The sequence below is a fragment of the Dermacentor albipictus genome, chromosome 1 (assembly GCF_038994185.2).
Source record: "Dermacentor albipictus isolate Rhodes 1998 colony chromosome 1, USDA_Dalb.pri_finalv2, whole genome shotgun sequence".
Taxonomy (NCBI): domain Eukaryota; kingdom Metazoa; phylum Arthropoda; class Arachnida; order Ixodida; family Ixodidae; genus Dermacentor; species Dermacentor albipictus.
In genome coordinates this window covers 27,927,273-27,952,881 of record NC_091821.1, presented here as the reverse complement: position 1 = coordinate 27,952,881, position 25,609 = coordinate 27,927,273, and the positions used below count along the sequence as shown (strand labels likewise).

General features: G+C 49.4%; 1 protein-coding gene across 3 annotated transcripts in view; it reads left to right on the top strand.

Moving 5' to 3' along the window:
• LOC135906048 (retinol dehydrogenase 12-like) overlaps positions 1 to 25,609 on the top strand; it is a 128,930-nt gene that overhangs the window by 37,828 nt on the left and 65,493 nt on the right. For 2 of the 3 annotated variants that reach the window (XM_065437198.2, XM_065437196.1), the window contains exon 7: positions 591 to 810. In XM_065437198.2, the coding sequence (XP_065293270.1) occupies positions 591 to 791 (201 nt within the window). In that variant the 3' untranslated portion in view covers positions 792 to 810. Of the gene's footprint in view, positions 1 to 590; positions 856 to 25,609 lie in introns of those variants that run through there. The other variant, XM_065437197.1, reaches the window with a different exon arrangement.

Here is a 25,609-nt window from a genome sequence, read left to right as displayed (position 1 = left end):
AGGTGACCGGACTGAGAGTAAAGGTCCACGTGGCTTCGATACTTCTTGCCCTGCTTTCCAAGATGTTCCTGGCACTGGACCAATTGCAGTGAAAGGCCGCGGAAACGTCACGAGTCTTGCACTGAAAGCCGAGCTGAGATCGGTGCTTAAGATAGCTATACGCTTGGAACAGAGTCACGGTGGGTCCTGGATCTGTCGCCTTCCATCCATTTTCTAGCAAAATATGTTTTCAAGCTAAAAGAATAATAAAACATAGCAGTCTGAGGGAACTAGCGGCTAACCAAATGAATCGAAGAAGCTACTCCCAGTTCAGCATTATCTTTGTCTTTTTCATTTATATTGGTCTGAGAAGACGTAGAAAACGCGTATTCGTACGGAGAGTTGAAAACGCTCGCCCTGTTTCCTTTCGAGCTGTTGTAATTATGAATACGCAGCAACTGCTTGTTTTTGCTAAAGGCTTGGCCAAAAATTTCGCTATTGCGATACATACGTTCCTCACTGACAAGTTACTTAGACCTTAGAACTCTCTTAAAGACTTGCGGCGCTCATATATTGAGAGACATTGCGTTTATGGGATTCGTATAATGCAGACGCCCTGGGAGGGAGCCCAGACCATCTTGTACGCGGCTGTGGACGACCGGTTCTTGGAAAGCACTGGCAAGTACCTAGCCGACTGCAAGGACGACTGGGTCAACTGGAGGGCCCTGGACAAGCGCGAGGCCTCCCGGGCTTTCGAGACGTCCGTCAGGCTCGTCGGCATGGAGCTCGACCAAGTTCAGAAGCTATTCTGACACGCCAAAGTGCGCGCACGTATGTTTCTTTCTCAGTCTAAAGGCGAAGAACATACGTCTTCCATTTCTGCTCAATCTGTCGCAGTCCAGCGCGGGCACGACAGCGAGACACGCCGCTGCGCGCGCAGCTCGTGGCAAACGTGTGTCTCGCACAGCGTGCAACGCCATGCGCGTCCTCTCTCCGACGACGAGCTGCCCACGCAGCTCGTCGAAAACTAACACAAAACGATGCGTATATAGTCATGTTTTCGCACATGCGCTCCTGTGGTTCCCCTAGCTCACGCTATTATGTGCCAAGAACTCGCCAATGTCTGCTTTCAGTCAGTTTGCACCGTGGCCAGTTCCCGGCCAACCGAGCGTTTTTCGCTCGTGCATACCCAAAATCAGTGGTTCCCTGGAAGGTCTCGCAACATGATGGAGTGGCGAGCACCGGATGATCACACCGTCGCCCAATACTGTCATAACCGCTGGTCGTCGATGCCGTTCTCCAACAGCCCTTGTTCAGATGACAGTTTTGGCCAGTTCCAGCCGTAAGCCGAGCCTAACCTGCATGTCACCGACGGTACTAACACATGGCGCCGTTGTTCGCCATCGCCGAGCACTCACCAGTGCCGTTCGCGGCAATGTCATCGCCAGTCGTCCACGTCACCCCAGTCTCATCGCCTGTCGACGTCTTTCTGACCTGGCCGCGTACCTTCGGAAAACTAAAGGACGGTGCTCACGGAGCCGGCGCTGCATTGTCGACGTCTCTGCCAAAGCGTCTCACCCAGCCGACTAGACGCAATATAGTCGATGTAGAAGTTGGTGTATATGTCCCAGGGCCTGTGGATACTGGAGCCCGTGATTCGGTAATGAGCAACCAGCTTCGTTGCCGCCTGAAGAGAGTGCACTGAACAAGGCATCCTAACAGCAGCCATTCTTTGTTGCACTGAAACTGTAAAATTAGAGCTCAGCAATATGGTTGCGAATGAATAGAGGCGCGGATGCACGAAATTATTAATGCGGAAGCATTACATGCACAATGACGCTGTAAATACGGCGAGCATCCGGTGTTAACATCCGGTGTTACCAAAACCCACGTCACCAAGCGATGGCGTCATGGTCCCGGCTCTGGACCAGCAACGGCTCGCATTGCGTAATCCCACGGTAAACAAAAAATTGACCTTGCCCAAGTCGAAGATTGAGTTGACCTACGTTCAAAACTGACCTGGCCCCCTCCTAAAATTTGGGTGGCCCACCCCAAAAATTCACCTTGCCCAATTGGAAAAGTTAGTTTACCCACGTTGAAAACCAACCTGGCCCACTTCCGAAATTGACTTGGCCCACACCTAAACTTTGGTTAGCCCACAAACTGTGGGTTTCTCACCACACCAGGGACAAATGTCTCTGCATACTGCTGGATGTACCTTATTTTAAATAAGCATGACATGGATGTGAATTTGTAGCTGCCTACCACCGACTGTTTCCTGTTTCATTTCTTGTGAGGCGGGGGATACCGCCTTCTTGTCCCCCCAAAATGCTCCAAAATGTCCCCGTAGGTATCTTCTGTGCCCCTGGCCTCTGATTTCTCTCGGCTTGTGTGTCCTCGAGCTATGAGATCATCCTGAAGATTCCCAGCAATGCCCTCATGCCCCGGGGCCCAAATTATCTGGTGTTTTTTCTTTGCTTTCGCAACTGGCCTTTAGGGTTCCCGCTGCTTTCCTCCCTATCCTACCATTGGTGAATGCCCGGACGACACCCTGAGAATCCATAATAATTACTAGCGAGTGCCCGGTCCTGTTGCCTTCGTCCCCCGCTAAAGCGACGGCGGCCTCTTCGGCGTCAGACACGGTGCAGTTCTTCACTGATGTGCTGACCTTCTCCTTTAGTCGAGAGTCGATGATCGTCACTACTTTGTCCCTCCCGTTGACGCATGTAGCAGCGTTTGCATAGACGGTGTTACTTCTGTTCTGGTAGATTCTGGTTATGGCTTCCGCCCTGGCTCTGCGTCTGCACTGTTGGCGGACGGGATGCATGTGCTTCGGGATGGCATTCACCTTAAACGTAGACCTGACCTTGTCCAGTGTGTCTACCGTGCGTTCGATATCTCGTATGTTGTCCTGTTGCCCTAGTCTCCGGAGCAGGGCTCGTCCTGTTGTTGTACGCTGCAGTATAATCTCGTCTTTTGAGAGGCGGGCTGTGCCTTCCTGTGTTCATCGTAAGTATTTGTTATGCCGAGGTTTAGTAGTTTTGTGGTTGTGGTTCGTGTTGGAAGACCCAGCACTGTATTATAAGCTTTGCTGAGTATTGTCTTAACTTGTTCACTTCCCCTTTGGCTTAGGCGCTGGTAATGGAGGATGTAAGTGACTTTGCTCACCACTGGCACTCGTACCAGCTTCAGTGTCTTTTTCTTTCAACCCCTTTCTTTTATTTGGGATGCGCATAATCATTTTTTTATTTGGGCCGCAGACCGAGGCAGCAGCCTGGTTGTGTGGTCCACCCTCTGGTTAGATTGAATCCACATTCCCACTATCCTTAGTGTCTGTACTTCCGGTATGCAGACTCCGGCCAGCGTGACTGTTCGGTCTACTTTGTCATCCTGCCTGGGCCTGCGCATCTTAAGTATTTGCGACCTTACGGGCGAGCAGGATAGTCCCCTTGCCCTTGCGTAACTGTCTACAAAGTCGGCGACCGCTTGCAGTCTCTTTTCTTTGAGTCCCAGCGAGCCCTTCGTCGTCCATTATGTTACGTACGAGTTTGTGCCGCTGTGGACAAAAGAACGTTGGGAGGTGAAGAGGTGGTTGAAGTGACGATCGGTAGATGGTGTTACCCTGGCTACTGCAGCTAGAACCTTGTAACTGTATATATTGTAAATAGATATATTTTCTCCCAATAACATATCGTTCATCAATAATGTACATTGCATGCCGGATACTGGTGTTCAGTTTCTCCGCCACGCCAACCTTTGCGATGTTGAAGCGAAGGGGTGAGATAACGGACCCATGTGGCGTGCCCTTGTTGAGCAGCCTGAACATTTCCGACCTCAGGTCCCCCATCCCTATGGTCACAGTCCTGTCTGTAAGGAAGGCCTTGACGTAGCTATGGATCTTTCTTTCGCAATTTAAGTTGTTGAGACACGATAGTATGCCTTCATGGCTAACGTTGTCGAAGGCCCCCTTGAGGTCGAGGGCCAACCCACATGCTCCACATACTTTAGAATGTTGCTCAGAACTTCCTCCTCGATGAAAAGTAGGATGTCCTGCGCTGATAGCGTGGACCGGAACCCAAACATCGTGTGACGCATGAGGTCGTTATCTTCCAGGTAATTTTGTAGCTTGATCATAACAATCTTTTCATACAGCTTCTCTAGCATGAGGTCAGTGAGATTGGCCGTATATTTTCTAAGCTTAGCTTTTTGCCTGGCTTTTGGATGGTGATGATCTCTGCGTGTCGCCACTGTTCCGGAACGGTCTCCGCCTCCCAGTGCTCGTTCAGGAAATTCGTGACGCACTTAATCAGTTCCGCCCCTAGATTTCTTATAAATGCGTTGCTGACGTCTGCTCCTGCTGCTGTGTTTTTGACAGCCATTCTGACCACCGAATATACCTCTTTTTGCATAATGGGACGGTCGAGTTTATCGTTTTCGGCGCCTCGATACGTTTGCGCACAATCGGGGATGTCCAGACCCCAACATATCGCTCCCTGATTTTGTTTAGTAGCTCGACGTCACTACCCTGGTAGGTGTGGGCAATTCTGTGTAGCGTCTTGTTGTTTGTCGCTTTGGACTTGTTTGGGTCGATAATGTTCCTCAGGAGCGCCGAATTTTTGGCAGTCCCTAGCGTTCCCTTGAGCGAGTCACAGAGATCACCCCAGTTTTGGCTAGAAAGCTCTTGCGCGTACTGCTCTGCTTCGGCTGTGATCGCAGCGATTTTTAGCTTAAGTTTCCTGCGGCCTTTTTGTCTCCTCAACCTCTTAGTCATGCTTCTACGAGCTTCCCATAGGCGGAGATGATGATTATCTATTTCAGGGGTGGTGTCCGTCCTCTCCGCTGTCTTTGTGACCCTTTCGTACACCTCACTGATCCCTCTGTTCCATTCCTCGAGGGTTCGAATCGGATCCTTTTCGCAGTCGCGTTAAAAGCGTTCCAGTCCATTATTTTCTCCTGTCTGAAGTTTTTTAGGACTCTCGCAGTGGCGACCCACACCGGAATGATAAATTGATCGCTCCCGAGGTTCTCTTCCGTGTTTTCCCAAGATATACGTCGTTGGTGTTTTTTACAAAGACGAGGTCTGGGCACGTATCTCTGCTAACGCTGTTCCCTATTCTAGTCGGCTTTGTAAAGTCTGTCACTAGTTCTATATCTGCTTGTGCTGCCGCTTGAGCCAGATTCTTCCCTTTACTTGTTTATCTTCATCATCAGCCTGGTTACGCCCACTGCAGGGCAAAGGCCTCTCCCATACTTCTCCAACAACCCCGGTCATGTACTAATTGTGGCCATGCCGTCCCGGCAAACTTCTTAATCTTATCCGCCCACCTAACCTTCTGCCGCCCCCTGCTACGCTTCCCTTCCCTTGGGATCCAGTCCATAGCCCTTAATGACCATCGGTTATCCTCCCTCCTCATTACATGTCCTGCCCATGCCCATTTCTTTTTCTTGATTTCAACTAAGATGTCATTAACTCGCGTTTGTTCCCTCACCCAATCTGCTCTTTTCTTATCCCTTAACGTTACACCTATCATTCTTCTTTCCATAGCTCGTTGCGTCGTCCTCAATTTGAGTAGAACCCTTTTCGTAAGCCTCCAGGTTTCTGCCCCGTAGGTGAGTACTGGTAAGACACAGCTGTTATACACTTTTCTCTTGAGGGATAATGGCAACCTGCTGTTCATGATCTGAGAATGCCTGCCAAACGCACCCCAGCCCATTCTTATTCTTCTGATTATTTCCGTCTCATGATCCGGATCCGCCGTCACTACCTGCCCTAAGTAGATGTATTCCCTTACCACTTCCAGTGCGTCGCTACCAATCGTAAGCTGCTGTTCTCTTCCGAGACTGTTAAACATTACTTTAGTTTTCTGCAGATTAATTTTCAGACCCACCCTTCTGCTTTGCCTCTCCAGGTCAGTGAGCATGCATTGCAATTGGTCTCCTGAGTTACTAAGCAAGGCAATATCATCAGCGAATCGCAAATTGCTAAGGTATTCTCCATCAACTTTTATCCCCAATTCTTCCCAATCCAGGTCTCTGAATACCTCCTGTAAACACGCTGTGAATAGCATTGGAGAGATCGTATCTCCCTGTCTGACGCCTTTCTTTATTGGGATTTTGTTGCTTTCTTTATGGAGGACTACGGTGGCTGTGGAGCCGCTATAGATATCATTCAGTATCTTTACATATGGCTCTCTACACCCTGATTCCGTAATGCCTCCATGACTGCTGAGGTTTCGACAGACTCAAACGCTTTCTCGTAGTCAATGAAAGCTATATATAGGGGTTGGTTATATTCCGCACATTTCTCTATCACCTGATTGATAGTGTGAATATGATCTATTGTTGAGTAGCCTTTACGGAATCCTGCCTGGTCCTTTGCTTGACAGAAGTCTAAGGTGTTCCTTATTCTATTTGCGATTACCTTAGTAAATAGTTTGTAGGCAACTGACAGTAAGCTGATCGGTCTATAATTTTTCAAGTCTTTGGCGTCCCCTTTCTTATGGATTAGGATTATGTTAGCGTTCTTCCAAGATTCCGGTACGCTCGAGGTCATGAGGCATTGCGTATACAGGGTGGCCAGTTTCTCTAGAACAATCTGCCCACCATCCTTCATCAAATCTGCTGTTACCTGATCCTCCCCAGCTGCCTTCCCCCTTTGCATATCTCCCAAGGCTTTCTTTACTTCTTCCGGCGTTACCTTTGGGATTTCGAATTCCTCTAGACTATTTTCTCTTCCATTATCGTCGTGGGTGCCACTGGTACTGTATAAATCTCTATAGAACTCCTCAGCTACTCGAACTATCTCATCCATATTAGTAATGATATTGCCGGCTTTGTCTCTTAACGCATACATCTGATTCTTGCCAATTCCTAGTTTCTTCTTCACTGTTTTTAGGCTTCCTCCGTTTCTGAGAGCATGTTCAATTCTATCCATATTATACTTTCTTATGTCAACTGTCTTACGCTTGTTGATTAACTTCGAAAGTTCTGCCAGTTCTATTCTAGCTGTAGGGTTAGAGGCTTTCATACATTGGCGTTTCTTGATAAGATCTTTCGTCTCCTGCGATAGTTTACTGGTATCCTGCCTAACGGAGTTACCACCGACTTCCATTGCACACTCCTTAATGATGCCCACAAGATTGTCGTTCATTGCTTCAACACTAAGGTCCTCTTCCTGAGTTAAAGCCTGAGTTAAAGTTGTTTACCTTACATATCCCCAGCTCTTCTGTTGAGCATTGAAGTCTCCTAAGACCACACAGACGTCCTTCTTGGCTGTCTTGCTTGCTGCTTTGAAAAGTAGCTCGAAGTCAGGGTCCTTTTGCCTGGTGTCAGGATTGGGGGCTCAATCCCATCGTCCGTGGTCCTTTGCCAAGATTAGAGTACGGCATGAATTCGGAGGTAGCTGGCCCATGCCGTCGTCCAACTTATTTACGCTGAGATCGTTGATGAAGTGAAGAACTGCTTCTCATCGAGAACGAGGAAAAGGGTTTATTTACAGAAATTAAATCAGTCTAACATGACTGCTTGAGAAAAAGAGTATTAGTCCAACAGGACTGCATGAGAGAAGTGACTCAGTCTAACATGACTGCTCAAGAGAAGAGTCCTCAGCATTCGCACAACCACAGTTTTTATACACTCGATCCGCCGGTCCTACGACGCGGCGACTGTTCGTTTACTCATCACCAACTCGCCGCTGCTCTGCAGACCAGTTTACGTACACAAAGGCAACCGCGCTCTGTACACAGAGGCAACCGCGCGGGGTGCCGTTCCGGGAAACTATCGGCGCCGATCGAGGGTCGCTCGTTGTTCCGTGCTAGGCCGAAGCGTGAGACGCTCCAAAATACGTCGTCCCCACGGCAGCTTGTCCATGCGTGTCAAATCAGCTCCGCGTTGGGGAACTCCGGAATCATTGTTCACACACCGAACTAGTTCCGTCACAATGTCGAAGGGGCTGGAGTAAGGCGGCGGATTCCAGCGCAAAGGCCGCTTCTTTGAACGCCTCCCAGCTGCAGCGACGGAGAGGGAGAGGTGCGCGTCGTGTCGCCCTGTCGTAACTGTGTGGCAATCTTCTTTCACAGCTCGCCATTCTTGACAGCGCCTCCATGGCCCGGAAAGTCTCGACTGTCTAGCGCTGACAACCGCTAGACAGGAAGAGAACGGCTGCTGGTCAGGGGGGGATTGATGTCTTGGCTCGCAGCGACCACTTGTGCATTGATGTCACCGCCCCAAAACATCCAACAAGGACAGGCAACTGCAAAATGAATCCCACAACACGGCTCTGCGCCGAGATGACGCGCATTGGCTCTCACTTTAGACTCGCTAGGCTTCAAAAAAAACAACAACATAAGTGCAGAAACAAAAAAAAATGCTACATTTCACTATGCCAATTTCTGAAGCAAATTCCTGCTGACAAATTCAGCAATTAATGGAGGGAATTCTGCTGAATGAGAGGGGATTTTCTTCGCCTAAAGAAAAGCTAACACTAGTAACCCCAAAATTTAGGCGGGACCCTCAAACGCAGAATTCAAATTAGCCTGCTCAAACCATCCGCATTGCTATGCAACTTTCCCTTCTTATATCTAACGGAGAAGTTGTACTCTTGGAGAGTGAGGCTCCATCGGAGCAAGCGGCCATTTTTGTGTGACATTTGATTGAGCCACGTCAGAGGACAGTGGTCGGTCTCGAAGATGAACTTCGCTCCGTACAAGTAACACGACAACTTCTGGGCGGCCCAAACCAAACAAGCGCATTCCTTCTCTGAAGCGCTGTAGGCTTCCTCTCTTACATTTAGTTTACGGCTGGCGTAGAGGATAGGATGTTCCTCGTTATCGTCGCCGACCTGGCTAAGTACCACGCCCATACCTCTGTCGCTTGCGTCGCATTGAACTATGAATTCCTTTGTGTAGTCTGGCGCGCGAAGCACAGGGCGAGAAACCAATAGCGTTTTCAAACTTTGGAAAGCGTTCTCTTTGTCCTTATCCCAGTGTACGTTACTCGGTGCTCCCTTTCGGAGGGCGTCTGTTAATGGACTTGCCAATTGCGAGTAATTCGGAATGTACCGTTGATAGTACCCCACAAGTCCCAAAAATGAACGAAGGTCCGTTTTCGTGCGCGGCTGAGAAAAATCTCCAATCGTCGCTATTTTCAGCTCAGCCGGCTGTCTCATGCCCTGACCGACAACATGGCCCAGATAAGTAACCTGCGAACAACCAAACCTACACTTTTCCGCTATCATCGTTAAGCCGGCTTCCCTCAACCGTGAGAACACCTGTTTGAGGTGCGATACGTGTTGTTCCCAGCTGTCGGAAAAAATGGCCACATCATCAAGATAAGGTAAGGCGAACTCCTGCAAGTCCTTTAGGACAATATCCATTAACTTAGAGAAGCTAAACGGCGCGTTCTTCAGCCCGAAGCTGAGTGCGAGAGGGCGAAAAGTGCCTACAGGCGAGATGAATGCGGCATAGCGGCTGGCACTTTCTGAAAGGGGAACTTGCCAGTACCCCCGCACGAGATCTATAGTTGAAATGTATTTAGCAGCGCTAACTCTTTCAATTCGTTCCTCAATGTTGGGTATCGGGTACAGCTGATCCCTAGTGATCGCATTTAACTTCCTGTAGTCAACACACGGACGAGGGTCCTTGTTAGGGGTTTCTACGAGTATTAGCGGTGACGTGTAGTCACTCTCAGCGGGCTCAATAACTCCCAACTCTAGCATGCGCTGTATCTCTGCCTCCATAATCTCTCTCTGTCTTGGAGACACCCTGTAAGGTTTTGATCTTACTGGTTCGGCAGAGGTCAGCTCAATTTCATGCGTTATCAGTTCGGTTCTACCCGGCCGATCGCTGAATCTGTCGAGATATTCCCCTAACACCCCTTTTAGCTCATCTAGCTGCTCGGGTTTTAGAGCGTGCGAGCTTACCGAGTGTTCTACTACTTCTTCTAGGCCGATTTCGGAGTTGGAGGTCGCCCTATATTCGTCAAACTTGGTACTAGTGCCATCCGGCTCTTTGACGGTATAGTTAACGCCTCCGCTCCGCTCTACATACGGCTTCATCAAATTACAGTGACATATCCTCACTTCCTTCCTGCGACCGGGCATTCTCAAAGCATAGTTAGTATCTGAAAGTTTGTGCAACACTTTAACGGGCCCGTCCCAGTGAACTTCAAGCTTGTTCTTTCTTGAAGGTTTGAGGATCATTACCTGGTCTCCGGCGTTAAACGTACGAAGCCTCGCATTCTTGTCATAATAGAATTTGGCGTTCTTTTGAGCTAGTGCCATGTTCTTTCCGACTAGTTCTTGGGTTGCGCTTAGCCGCTCCAGTAAATTTAGCACGTATTCAACCACGGTTGGACTCTCCCCTCTTTCCTCCCACATCTCTCTTAACATTCTCAGTGGAGACCGGAGTGTCCTCCCATACACTAGTTCTGCTGGTGAGAACCCTGTCGCCTCATGTGGAACCGTTCGCAAAGCAAACAAAGTTGCCGGCAGACAGTTCTCCCAGTCCTCCTTGTGCTCGTAACAGAGCGCACGCAAAACTCGCTTAAGCACCGAATGCCACCTCTCCACACTGTTTGACTGAGGGTGATAGACAGAACTGTGTATTAACTTTACCCCGCACTTTTGCAAGAATGTGGAAGTCAGTGCGCTCGTGAATACTGACCCTTGATCTGCCTGAATTTCGGCTGGAAACCCAACTCGTGCAAACACTGTCAAAAGCGCGTCTACTACTTCGGTGGAGCTGAGCTCTTTCAAAGGGATTGCTTCTGGAAACTTGGTAGCCGGACACAGCATGGTAAACAAGTACTTGTAGCCTGATTTTGTTTTTGGAAGAGGCCCTACCGTGTCTATTACAAGCCGTCTGAAAGGCTCTGTTATTAAGGGCACTACCTTCAGTGGAGCTTTCCAAGTCTCTCCTGGTTTACCAGAACGCTGGCAGGCGTCGCATGATCTTACAAAGTTTTCTACATCTTTGAAACAGCCAGGCCAGTAGTATTCCATAAGCAATCTTTCCTTTGATTTGTTTATGCCTAGGTGGCCGGACCACCCATTTCCATGACAAAGACTCAAAAGGTCTTGCCTATACTTAGTAGGTATGACTAACTGATCTAAAATCCTACCCTTTCGATCTCTGTAATGCCGATACAACAATCCTCCTCTCTCATGTATCGTTACGTTGCGCCTAGCAATGCCTTCTTTAGCTGTGTCATGTAATTTTGCTAAGCTCTCATCATTCTTTTGCTCAGCTGCCAGTGACTCTCTATCCACGCGTAAGAGTTGATCAAAGTTCTTTGAGGCCGGTGATAATAACGACCCTGTCTCGCTTGTGAGCGCGTCTGCTTGCTCTTCCTGCAGGCTAGAACTCTGACACTCTAGTGCTACGCTCTCATTGAGCTGGTCAGCTGGCAGGCTCTCCTCAACTGTTCTTTTGTCCCTCGGGCCTAGCTCGGATTCGGGTATTGAAGTTATCCCCTTTTCTGCTTCCGCTGGAGGAGCTTGAGCATTTTCAGCCGAAAGCGCCGCGATCTTACGAGCTTGGCCTCGGGTCAATGCCTGTACTATGCCCTCTCCCAGTTTGAGCCCTCTGTCACGCAGTAACTGATTCGAGCGATTCGAAAAGATGTAGGGATACTGCAGTGACAAAAATTTGGAAACTGCAGCCTCAGTCTCTAGTTCCCCGAAAGGTCCACTGATTTTGAATTTGGCCATGGGCAGACACACGCTGTGTTCTTCTACAACCTGTTTTATCCATGCTACTTCTCCGGTGAAGTCATCTACCATCACGTAAGACGGATGGACAATGTCCAGCGTGGCGGCACTGTCTCTTAGCACTCGGCATGGTTTTCCATTAACTTGCAGGTCGTGGAGATATGGACTTAAAAGTTCCATATTCTCATCCTTTTCCTCCACGTAGGAAAAAACTACGCAAGACTTCTCGCAGTTTACAGCTATATGTCCCAGTTTGTGGCATTTGTAACAGCGAATTGGTCTAACAGATTCGAATTTTCTTTTCTGTTCTTTTTGTGCGGTTTCTCCGTTAAGTTTCTCCTCGCTCTTTTCTGCGGGCTTTTCCGCCATGTCTACAGGCTCGGATCGTCTAGTTTGCGCACCCTTTTTGAACGGAAATGGTTTCCGCGGTCCATTTCGACCGTCCCAGTTTCCCTCCTCGGCGTTCAACTTTCTACGGGTTGCGTACTCTTCGGCTAATTCAGCCGCCCTTTCCACAGTGTTTACATTACCTCTGTCTTGCACCCACAGTTTCACAGCTTGGGGGATGGTTTTGTAAAACTGCTCTAGACACATGCATTCAATGATCATGTCTCTGCTGTCGTACGCTTCCGCGCTTTTAAGCCACTCGACTAGGTTGGCCTTTAAGCTATATGCAAACTCCGGATAGCCCTCGCTATCTTTCTTGCCTGTGCTCCTAAACCTTTGCCGAAAAGCTTCGGCTGAAAGGCGGTATTTCTTCAGGAGACTAGCCTTAACTTTTGCATAATCATATGCATCCTGCACACTCAATCTGGCGATTGCTTCCGCCGCCTCACACGGCAACATAGACAGCAACCGCTGTGGCCATGTACTCGGGCCGAAGTTCATCTTCTCGCAAGTCCTTTCAAAATTGCTTAGGAACAAGCCTATGTCGGTCCCGACCTCAAATGGCTTTAATAGCCTGTCCATGCGGTACGATTCTGCCTCACTTGATCGACCCAGAGCGCCTTCACTTCCTTGAGGCAACTCCAAACGTTTGCTTTCAAATTCAAGTTGCATTTTCCTTAACTGAAACTCGCGATCTTTATCGCGTTCCTCTCTCTCTCGGTTTTCTCTGTCCCGTTCTTCTCTTTCTTTTTCCCGTTTCTCTCTCTTTTTGAGAAGTTCCAATCCCATTTCAATATCTTGCTCACTGGCCTGATTGGAAATTAGCTCCAATAATTCTGATTTGAGCATTTCCTTGCGTACATCTAGGCCCAGTTCCTCACCAACAATCAACAACTCGTCTCTCAGCAGTGTCCTTAACTCCATGACTGCTGCTTTACTGCCTTGATTCTGCTCTCTAAATCTAGCTAGTAAAACACAACCTAGCTAACACACAACAATCTAGCTTCCCTACTGTTCTAAACAGAACAACCACAAAATGAAGCCTAGAGAGTCAAAGCAAAAACCAAGCACTCACCGCAGATACAGCACCATGTCGCAAAGTCCATCTCACCGCTGTCAGCCAGTTGTCAGGATTGGGGGCTCAATCCCATCGTCCGTGGTCCTTTGCCAAGATTGGAGTACGGCATGAATTCGGAGGTAGCTGGCCCATGCCGTCGTCCAACTTATTTACGCTGAGATCGTTGATGAAGTGAAGAACTGCTTCTCATCGAGAACGAGGAAAAGGGTTTATTTACAGAAATTAAATCAGTCTAACATGACTGCTTGAGAAAAAGAGTATTAGTCCAACAGGACTGCATGAGAGAAGTGACTCAGTCTAACATGACTGCTCAAGAGAAGAGTCCTCAGCATTCGCACAACCACAGTTTTTATACACTCGATCCGCCGGTCCTACGACGCGGCGACTGTTCGTTTACTCATCACCAACTCGCCGCTGCTCTGCAGACCAGTTTACGTACACAAAGGCAACCGCGCTCTGTACACAGAGGCAACCGCGCGGGGTGCCGTTCCGGGAAACTATTGGCGCCGATCGAGGGTCGCTCGTTGTTCCGTGCTAGGCCGAAGCGTGAGACGCTCCAAAATACGTCGTCCCCACGGCAGCTTGTCCATGCGTGTCAAATCAGCTCCGCGTTGGGGAACTCCGGAATCATTGTTCACACACCGAACTAGTTCCGTCACAATGTCGAAGGGGCTGGAGTAAGGCGGCGGATTCCAGCGCAAAGGCCGCTTCTTTGAACGCCTCCCAGCTTGCAGCGACGGAGAGGGAGAGGTGCGCGTCGTGTCGCCCTGTCGTAACTGTGTGGCAATCTTCTTTCACAGCTCGCCATTCTTGACACTGGGCAGGCTGTACACATTCAGAACGAATACGCTCCCCTTGCCTATCTTGTGCGCAGGGGCATACCACGGGTGGGGGAGGGGGGCTTCTAGGGCTTCAGCGCCTACCCGCCCCCGGAATTTTTTCGTGCTGTCATGCACCGCCGACCAAGACAATCCACGGCGCCGGAAATCTTCCTGGATTTTGTCTACAGTGTATTTTTCACGCTCGGAAAGACATTTCAGCGCGAGCATTGCGAACTCGGACTGGATTTCGTGGCAACGGCCATGCACCTGGAGTCACATAACGCAAGAGCCGCATCGGAGCACAAAGTTTCAAGGCCGTTTTTGATGGCGAGCGGGCTCGTCGCGGCACCTCGCGGAGACCGCAGAATCTACGGAGCGCATGGATTTCAATTCTGAAACATTACGGGCATAAAGTTCTCATAAACTTTTGATGCGAAAAATGCATTGACATTTCCAAAGTTGTCCTATAGATTTTCAATTCCGTAACTTTGTGGGTTTAATGTTGTTATAAACATTTGACGCCAGAGGTGCATTCACTTTTCTAAAGTCGTACATTGGACCATACAACTAGACAAACCATGTGAACACACTATTAGAGAAGTTGACAAAGCACGCAGCGAGGTCTAATGAGACGAAGCGTTGTGGTGGTTCATTTGTGCCATCATGTTGCAGAAAAGGATATGAACATTTTTTTTTCACCTGCGCCAAAGCACCCATGTCAAGACAATAAAGTCGGCAAAGGTAACTACGTTCTTGTTTATTTTTTCTACTTTGATTTTTATTCGCGAGGACACATTGATCCCTTTCAATTTTCTTGTTCTCGCTACCAGCGGGTTACCAGAGCCAGCCAGGTGCACAACTTGCTACTTCCTACTCGAATGCCTACTTTGTGCACATTAGGTGCACAAAGTAGGCATTCGATTGTGTCCAACATGCTTTCCTTTGCTTTTTTTTTCATTTTGGTGTCCCGCCCCACAAAAGACAACAAGACATTGTTCCGGCGCAGAGAATTGTCGCTTGTTGAAAGTTCGATGTTCTTACTTCTTCGTTTGCGGAAAGTAATAGGTCACGGGACTCTTCAGTTGCCAGATACCTTTATTATACTATTGAGATAGCAATTATAAGGACCCTCCAGGCGCATTCCTGCCGTCGCCGTCATGTTCCGTATAAAGTCCAAGGGCGATAACATCGTCGCCGCGCGCCGCATGCTGTATGTGCGCGCGAAAGCGTAGAAAAGCGGGGAAGAAGCACGCCGCCTTCCGTCGCGCATGATACAACGCGGGAGTGGAGGGAGGGGGGCGGACCTTCGGATTATGTGATCTGTGAATCTGTGATGGATGGATGCATGGATGGATATATACCACTTTCTTGTACATCCGGCAAGGTTTAACGCGACCCGGGCTCAGGTCTCCCACGGGGGAACGTCAAGGCCCTGCCTCAACGCTGCCGCACGGGCTTGCTGGACTGCCCACGTCTGGATTCCGATGTCTGAGCTGCGCAGAGCGGCGGCCCACCTCGACGACAGTGTCTCCGTAGTAACTGCCATCCCTCCTATAACTACATTGCACTCCCACGGCATGTGTTTGAGTGTTGCTGGTCCTTCCTGCTGGCACAATTTGCACGTGTCGTCCGGATGCTTATCTGGGAAGGTACGTTTCAGACGGAATGGATTAGGGAAGGCGTTCGTCTGGAGTCTCCAGGCGACGGCCTGCCTCCTGTTCAATTTGGGACTCGGTGGTGGGTATATCCTTCTGGCGTTCAAACATGCACTGCTTATGTCGTTGTATCTGGTGAGCCTGTCCCGTTCTGCTCGAGAAGCGTTCGCTATCGTGCGAGAGGCGTTTCCCTGTTCAGCGCGGCGGGCCATGTCTCGCGCCGTCCGGTGCGCCGTCTCGTTTAGGTTCGGGAGCACGTCGCCTTCCGTGGTGACGTGCGCGGAGAACAATATGATCCTCAAACTCGCGGTTTTGGATCTGCCCGCTTTGGCCAGAATGGACAGGGCTTCCTTGGAAATTTGACCTTTGGCGTAATTCTTTACTGCCGTTTGCGAGTCACTTAGCATGACTTCGCATTCCTGTTTTGTGAGGGCCAGCGCAATCGCTACTTCCGCTATTTCCGAGTGCTTGGTATATACACTGCATGTGGTTCTGATTTTGGACTCTGCGTCTATGACTACGGCGGTGTATTTTTGGCCGTTCGGATATTCAGCTGAGTCGACAAAGCACGCGTTTCTCTCCCTGCCGAATGAACGGAGCAGAGCCTCGGCTCTTGCCTTTCTTCTACCTCGGTTCTAAACGGGGTGCACGTTTCTTGGGATGTTTGCCACCGTAATAGTGTCTCTGATTTTGTTGGGGATTCGCATTTTCTGGCCGTGCTGGTTGTGGTACGTTATGCCGAGCGTGTTCATGATCTACCAACCCGTCGTGGTGTCGAGCCTCGGGATGCGTTGTGCTTCGGCTATTTCTTCCAATATGCCCAGCTGAGCCAGGAGCTCGGTGCTCGTCAATTCCGGGAGGCCCAGGGCTATCTTGTAGGTTTTCCTTATGAGCGTGTTGATCTTGTTCTTTTCCGCGAAGTACCAGTTGGAATACGCGGCTACGTAGGCGCCTACCACAATGAATCTGTGATGGCGCAAAATATTTAGTGGCCTTGTTTGATCTTGTTGCGAGTATTTGTGTATACGTGCAGTGAACTTTGTTTCCAGTGACACTTTTTCGCCCTTTATCAAGCTGTATCTTTCACATTTCTATATTCTATTGTATCTTCGCATTTCTAATCTACGGGGGCGAATCAAATGAAAGTGAGCCTACACACCCTGCGCAATAGTGGTTCGGTTCATTATCTTCGAGGCATGCGCGTAGCACACAGGCACCTCTCATTTACAAAAGTGACACGCAGGTGTGAGGATAAAGATTATTTAATGCTCCCATACACTGGGTTGAACATGGTTGCGTGACGTGATGGACGCTCAAAAAGTTTAGCAGCGTGGTGTCGTGAGGTTTTTGACAGCTGAATGTGTTTCCCAAAAAGAAATTAGTGGCCATATGGCTTCCGTGCACGTTGAACATTGCATTTCATTAGCCACTGTGAAGCGTTGGAGCAAACGGTTCAAAGAAGTACGTGAAAGTTGCAAAGACGATCCAAGACCAGGCCAAAGCCACCATGAAATTACCACCAACACAATTGCAAAGGTTGATGAGCTGATTAGACAAGAACGGAGGATAAGCATCGATGAACTGGCTGAGCGTGTGAACATAAATCACGGTTTGGTTCACACCATAATTCCTTAATATCTCGGTTATCGACTCTTGTGTGCGCAATGGATGCCCAAGATTCTGAACAACCACCAGAAGACGGAGAGGTTCGGCGCTGCATTGACTCATTTGATCCGGTATCACAATGAGGGTGACTTTTTGTCTGCAATTGGGATCAGGGACAAACCATGGTGCCGCTACTACGAGCCTGAAACACAACGGCGAAGCTTACAGTGGAAACATTCGAATTTACTATCCCCAAAGAAAGCAAAGGCTGTTATTTCTACCGGAAAGTTTTGTTGACTTTCTTTCGATCGTCACGGGCCATTACTGACCGAATTTGCAAAACCTGGAGAGACTATCAACCTTTTCCGATATTGTGAAACGCCGGATCAGCTGCGTGTCGCATTCAAGAACAAACAACGTGGAAAATTTACGAATGCGGTCATCTTGCTCCATTACAATGCCCGTCCCCACGTCGTGGATGTGGTTAACACAAAACTGGCAAAGTTCAAGTGGGAAACGCTGCAACCATGCAGCCCAAACGCGGCCATACAGCCCAGACCCGTCGCCTTGCGACTTCCACATTGAGGGACAATTCAAAAAACAGCTCAAAGGGACCAGATTCATGACGTACGATGACGTGAAAGAGTCAGTTACAGGGTTTTTCAAGCACGAACCCAATAACTTATATGAGACGGAAATCGCACGACTGCTTAGTCAGTGGGACAAATGTCTAAATGCTGATGGAGACTTCTTTTAAATAAAGTACCCCGTTTGTAATGTATTCGCATTGGCTCACTTTCATTTGACTCGACCTCGCATATTTTGCAGAAATCCTGCTTTTTATATGTGTTCTCTGTTGCGACTATAATTTCGGAGCAATTACTCACAATACACGACCGGTTACAGCGGTTCCTGCGCAGTACACTGGAACAAAGGACAGCGTCATTGAGATTTTCCGCGGCCGTTGCATATGTACAAAAATGTAAACAAGGTTCTTTAATGACAAAGTTTCATTGAAATATTTGTCCTCAACCTGTTCAATCCATGCCTTTACGTTCTTCATATCAGCGGCATGCACTGCTTTGCTGGTTTCGAACTGATATAGTTCTAAAGTTCGTGTGATATTTTCTTTACTTCTAAGTAGACAAAACACATAGAAGCAGTTATATCAGATGTTTCGGCCACCATTTTGGGGACATACGAGTATATTCATTTATGAAAGAATACGTATTCCACTTGTCTTGACAGTGCGTAGCGTTCAAGAATTCGTTCACAGCACCTTTGGTAATGACAATGCAGTTATTATTCATTTAATTGATTCATCGACAAATCCTATGAGGAGGCCGAGCTGCAACGTGAGCGCCCCCCCCCCCCCCCCCCCCCGAAAGAAATTTCTGGCTACGCCACTGCTTGTGCAGTATGATCTCAGTTAGAACCTGCTCGATGTCTGTGTCTAACGTTGGGTGTTGGATCGCCGTCATCGCTTTGGCTACCAGGGTCGTCGCTTTCCCCTCTGTCTGACTCGAGTATACATCGTACCCCGTTAGACTAGGAGAGCAGTTAGGGCACATTCACACCGGCGACTTGAGGAGGTCGCGCGACCATTTGCGACTCGCAATCAAAAAGCGACCGAAGGCGACTGATGTTCACACCGGCAAGCCCGGCTGAGCGCGACCCGCAAGTCGCAATCCCGGAGATTATCGTTCTCAGCGAGAACTCTCGGAATCTACGCGGAATTTGAATGCGACGCCGGAGGAGGCCGGATGTAGGCACACGAAAGATCACTTCCGGTGCGCCGCTGATTGGTTTGTCAGTTTTGCTACCACGGTCGCGCGACTGAAAAATCGCGCAGAGAGCGACTCGCCCAAAATGGTCGCTTTTCGAGAAAGGCGACCGTTTGCGACCATTTGCGACTGGTCGCAAAGCGACCAATTTGGTCGCGCGAGCTCCTCAAGTCGCCGGTGTGAATGTGCCCTTAGTCGCCTGCAGCGCTACGGTATATCGGGCATGACGAGGATGGTCTGCATATATTGTTTAATTTGCTTTAGTTCTTACGGTAGCCGCGACAGTTCCATTGCCAAATTTCTAGTCTTTCTGTGTCTCCCTTAACGTGTCTGGCCATTATGCCTGGTCCTGACTGAAATGGGTTGATTCGCTGTCGCTCGCTGTTGTGAACGAAGGCCTATTGCATACGCTTTCTTTTTTTACTTTCTCTGAATGGAGTTTCTTTCTGATCGCGCTGTTTACCTCAGAAAGTTGAGGTTGAAATTGCTGAAGCTGCTGCGTGAGTTGCGACTGCGTTTGTTGTGGCTGCTGCTGTATCTGCTGTTCCAGCTGCTGCAGCTGCTGCAGCTTCTGCAGCTGCTGTTGTAACAGTTGTTCATTCGTTTGCGGAATGTTTTGCATAAGGTCGGCTGACGTTTGCTCGACTCGCGAAGCTTTCGGTGGTGGCGAATGCTTGTCTTCCCTGATGTCTTCCTTCCCAACCTTGGTGTGCATTCTTCCCTGGCCTACCGCGTTGGTCATCCTGCCTTGTGTGGCTTTCATTAGCTCGTCAACTTTGCGGGTGAGCTCGATACATTTGGCGCGCGTAATTTCGAGTTCCCGCCTTATACTTGCGCATTCGTTACACTTGTTTGTGGTTTTTGTGCTTTCTGTGTTGGCCGGAGCAGTGGCATTGGCTACTTTTGCTGTCCAGGTCACCTTGCCGGTCTTTTTCTCGTTCTTCTTTTTCCTTCTCCTGGTTCGGTTTCCTTTCGTCAGTCTGCTGGCGCCACTTTGTCGACGTCTCCCGGGACCTGGATCTGGACTAGCTGCGGCTCGCCGAGGTTTGCCCCTCGGAGCTGAACCACCGCCTCTTTTCTCATCCCTCGCTGTCGTTCTGGCTGCACCGGTAATTCCTCCCGCCGCCAGGCAGATGCATACTGAAGAACATCAACAGGTGCCGAACACGATGTTTGGTTTTCGGCCCAACCTGTCAACGCAAGACGTGCTGTTGCAGCTCAAATAGGAAGTGCTGAAAGCAGGAACGCCGTGCTACTTGAAAGCAATTCTTGCAGTAGACCAAAAGGGGCCTTTGACAACGTGGGGCAAGAAGCCATACAAGCAAATCTCAGCGACACGAATTGCGGCCGACGAACTTACAACTACTTGAGGGCTTTCCTAACAGATCGTAGAGCCACAATAGGGCTGGGAAGTGTGAGGTCACAGCGAGTAGACACACCTAATATAGGAACGCCCCAAGGAGCAGTGCTGTCGCTGACACTTTTCAGCGTGGCCATGGTGAATCTTCCAGCCCAATTCGAGAAAATACCGCAGATCAGACATGCCTTGTATGCAAATATCACGATATCGACGGTCGGAGGGTCCATAGGAGGACAACGATATGCATTACAGGATGCAGTAGACGTCGCAGCAAGATACGCGGAGACAGGCCGACTGCACTGCGCGCCGGAGAAGTCGGAGTTCCTCATAATCGAGAAGCGCTCACGACGACGATAAACAACCGAGGCACCAATAACCACCCCCTAAGAATATGTCCTAGTGAAATCCTAAGGTGGACAGATCTCGTATTCTCGGCTTACGCTTATGCAAAAAAAAAAAAGGAACGGGGCGGACGATACACCATACAGAAGTTACAAAACACGGCCACGCACATCTTGCGCATGATGCAACGAATCACCAGCAGGAAAAGGGACTCAATTAAGGAACAGGACCTGATCCGACTAGTGCAGGCTCTGATTGTGCGCCGCATTGCGCATTCGGCACCATATTTAAATTTCAGCACTGCGGAAGTGGAGGTACTCGACAGGCTGATACGCAAGGCGTATAAGCAAGCGCTCGGACTCCCACCTGGAACGGCTACTCTTCGCCTCGAGGAGACAGGGGTGTACAACAACGCATGGGAAATTATAGAGGCCCATCTGGTAAACCAGAAGGAAAGGCTACAACGCACAATAGCGGGACACTGCGTCTCGAAACGTCTTGGATATTCCGTACGGAAGACCAGCGCACTGATAAAACTCCCAACACGAATAGAGGAAGCCATATGCACGTCTGACCGATTCTCCAAAACATGCACCCGAACTTCCACATCGGACAGCGACATGCCCGAGCGCAGGCGCTCACGGTGAAGTATGAGAACGACACCAATGCTTAGTATACGTAGACGCGGCCAGCACCGCAAGAAGCACCATATTCGTAGTCGACAATCACGGGACCAAAATAAATGCGCCGTCGCTTTCCAGAGCGGGCGCTGCGGAGGTAGAGGAACTAGCGATAGCCATCACGACGAGTCCACACTGGGAGTGCGTCATAGTTCTGAGGGACTCTCAGACGGCATGCAGAAATTTTTCCAGAGCCAAAACTTCCAGGGCCACACATTGCATTATGAGTGGAGAGCGCCAGCTCCCACTGTACATACAAATAGTGTTGACTCCGGGGCATGAGTCCTTACGCGGCAATCAGCAGGCACCCGCCTACGCCAGAGCTCATGCACACCGGGAGCGCGAGAGGGCCGCGCCTAAGCAATTCAACCCCAAGTCCATACCGTTAACCAAAACGCACATACTACAACACTATCGCCTTTCACGAAGAACACTACCGCCGCCTCATAATTCTCTGACGCGAAAGGAAGCCGTAATATGGCGAAAATTCCAAACAAACACATATCCACATTTGAGTTTCTACCACGCCATACACCCTGCACAGTATTCCTATATATGCCCACACTACGATCAATGCACAACGCTTTGCCGAATGGTATAGGCTTGCGCAAGCACACCACAACTCACACTCACAACGCAACCCACCACACGGCAATGGGAGGAAGCGCTGTCCAGCTCCAGCCCGGCGGACCAGTTCATTCTGGTGAACCGAGCGACAAGGACAGCGAAAGCCGCTGGACTCCTGCACTGAGCGGAGCACCCACTGCCCATCGGAAGAGCTACCTACGCTTGTGTGCTCTTTTCTCTAAAGTTTACTTTTGTAGTATCTTGACGCCTTGCGTGCGGACCCTAAGGTATACCATAAGTTCCTCGGGTGGAATTCCCGCCTCGATGCCGTGAACGATGCCCTGAACGACTCCACGAACGCTTCGTCCGGAGCTGCCACGTACGCGTTCACCTCGTACAACTTGCCGCCAAGGGTCAGCTTGGTGATTCTTCTCATGAGGTTAGCGGCTTCCTCCGGGGGTGTGCTAGCAATGATGATGCTCGAAACGTTGCGAAGCCTTATAATAATGTCTTCGTCCTTGCACACTTCGTAGTCGCCACGCGCAGCTGCGACAGCTTGCGCTACTTGATGGTTGGGGAAATTCCGAACAATCAGTCCTTTCTTAGGCCTAATTATCACTTTTATGTCATTCTCCGGTAGCGGAGGCAGTCTTCTACGGAAGGTCCGCTTCGCTACACCTCTGTTTTCTAGTGCGTTTCTTCCCACGTTGAAATGACTCAAGTTTCGCTGTTCTCAGATTTGACTTTGGTACCCAACATTTCAGAAAGTATTTTCCTGGACACTTGCTGCGCCAGCGCTTCTGGTTTCTGTTCAGTTTTTCGACACCACATATAACTATATTGTTTCGGCGGCTTCTGTTTTCAAGGTCATCAATTTTGTTGCGCAACGCCGTAAATTCCTTCGCCATGGTGGAAATAGTTGCTTCGCATTTTTCAACTTTTTCTTGACATAGCTTCAGTGACGTAAGGGTAGATTCTATTTGCAAAAGTATTAGCTGCACATCTTTAAGACCAGTTTCAAGACCTGAGCGCGATGTCTTAATTTCGTTGACGGCCATTAATATCCTATCTATTTTATCGGGACCTGGATTTTCTTGGACATCGCCACTCAACTGCAGTAATAAGACAATTACACGAACAGACTGTAGATAGCAAGACAATATGCACTGGAGGCTTGACAGCACAACTAGACCAACATGACTAGTCTTAGTACATTTAACAAAGGACCATTTGTCACCAACCTCTAGAAGGAAGATCACGTAGTTTCGCGTCGATTGTGCTCCTAACGGTGCTGCCAAGACCAATGACGTGCGCGCGATGTCTGTTGGGCCTTTTATGCAGATCCCGCTGCCGTGCTAGGTGTCGCTAGTGCACCGAAAGGATCCTCCGGACGCGACGTTTATTAATTAATAATTTCTTAATTTCAATTATTAACTAGAACTAATTTGCCCTATGTGTTCCTTCGTGTCATTATTTGTTCTTATGATATGATTATTAAAACTCGGCCCCCCCCCGGGTAACTTCCTTCTCGTTTATAACTGTGTAGCTGTATCTAAGCTCTACCCCCCTCACCCCCTCCCTCCGCCAACGAAATACCCTCATCTAAGGACCTGTAGGGGTATTCTCTGAATAATTCTTTTTTAAAATCATCCTTGCATGCACTGAACGCAACTGAGTTAAAACCCAGGGGCTACATGCATGACACTCGCGCAGGTTGTTTATTCTTGACGGCTGACGGTACTTCATTAGTGTTCTTAGAACTGTGCTACTCTTAGAGACAGGGGCCGCTGGGAATGGCGCCCTTGTACTGCGGTGTCAAGGTATGGACGAGCGTATATGTAACGGAACGCCAAGAAGCCGCCCCACCGCACGCAGGTTGCTCAGCGGCATATGGGCACGTAAGTGCGCGCTAACACGAACACAGACACTGGTGAGGGCGGGCCCATTCACGTTGCGGTGTGGGAGATATACGTATATACACAGTTTACGCAGTCGAGCAAGCATACGTATGTAGACGTAGGTAGCGGGAGGCCTGGCAGCAAATTCGCGAGGGAGTAAGATTCTGCGGCATGGCTGAGGTTAGTGACTCGCGAGGCGATTTATGTGTTCGCACATCGTGCCATTCCGCCGGGCCAGCTGCAGAGATGTATAAGCTTCAAGCAAGAGAGCCAAGGGCTGCATGTTACAAAAACCGGACCTGAAACACGGGTGGTCACAGTGTGGATTCTTGATGGTCTCGCCTACTTAGAAAAGACAGGTTATGTTTAAGAACTGATTGGTAGAAATTGAGCGAGGAGAGTTACCAGTACCGTCCCAATTCGCGAGGGTATTAACGAGTGTGAAGGGGAGAAGGGGAAGTGAGCGATGGGAATGTCGGGGCCGCCGCTAGGCAGCACAAGTGTAAAAGTCGAAAGAAGAGGCAAAGAAAGCTTCGCTTTAAAAGCGGGACACGGGCGCGCATACGCCATGTACCGCGCCACGGACGAAAGACGATCCGGGAGTATTGTTGCCGTCTTCGGCGGATTCATGCTGGCGTGCCATAATACACTGAAACCGCGGTGCTGAAGAATATAGTATTACGATAAACGTCTTGCAGGTCCGTGACAGTTGTGCAGTGCTCCTGTTTTTAACAGTTTTGATTCCTGTTTTGATGCAGAAGGATGAGAAAGAAGCAGTTTGTGTGAGTAATAAAGGGATGAACCCTGCTTACTGCAGACATCTTATCTGTTCCTCATGGAGGCCGCTCTCCGGCCCACTTGCTCGGATGACCAGATCGGGCTGGTGGACCGTGCTTGCCTAGATATATCGGCCAGGGGGCTCCCGGACGTCTAGGGGCCCAACCACATTTAAATAGATCCAATAAAGTTTTATCCTTCCATACATCCATCCATCCATCCATCCATCTGTGCGCCCGAGGGACGTGGGGAAGTGAAGGTTGGCGCTTGCTCTGCAAGAGTGATCAACGCTCGACAAGAGAACATACGCCTGCACGCATACGCACGCACTGTTCGGCATGCACCGCGCGGCGGATACCAAAGAACTTTGTTTCCGTGAAGCTTCACGTAGCGTCAGAAGCCGCACTCGGGTATCTAAACGTGTTCTCTTTTGATGACCTTCTCGTCGGCGCGCTGTGGCTCGTCACATCGCCGCGATGCGCGGGCACCTGCGATACATGTTCAATAAAGCGAAACGATGCCTCAAGCCACGACTGGCATTCGTGTTTGTTCTCGTGAACTGCAGATGGGCTATGGACAACTTCCTCTCTACATAAAATGACGGCTGAAGCACAACGTAGGAAGCCCCAACCCAGTATATGTTCATGAATACCCCTTGGAAGGATGATAGACTCAATGGTGGCAAATGCCATCGATGAGAATACGAGCAGTACACTCTCCATCGGGGTGAATGACTGCATTATTAGAACCACGCAAAATATTTCCAAGATCCGGCGTTTTTACATTCCGGAGCCGTGAACACAGATTACTACGAAGACCAGAAACGGCGACACCCGAATCGATGAGAGCTGACGCGGGAACGCCTTCAACAGTTACATAAAGAATGTTGGCTAGGCGAACAGGAGGAATTCTTGAAGACCAATAGGAAGCAGTTTTCCCTCCAAAAACTGCAACAGTTAGTTTTCCGAG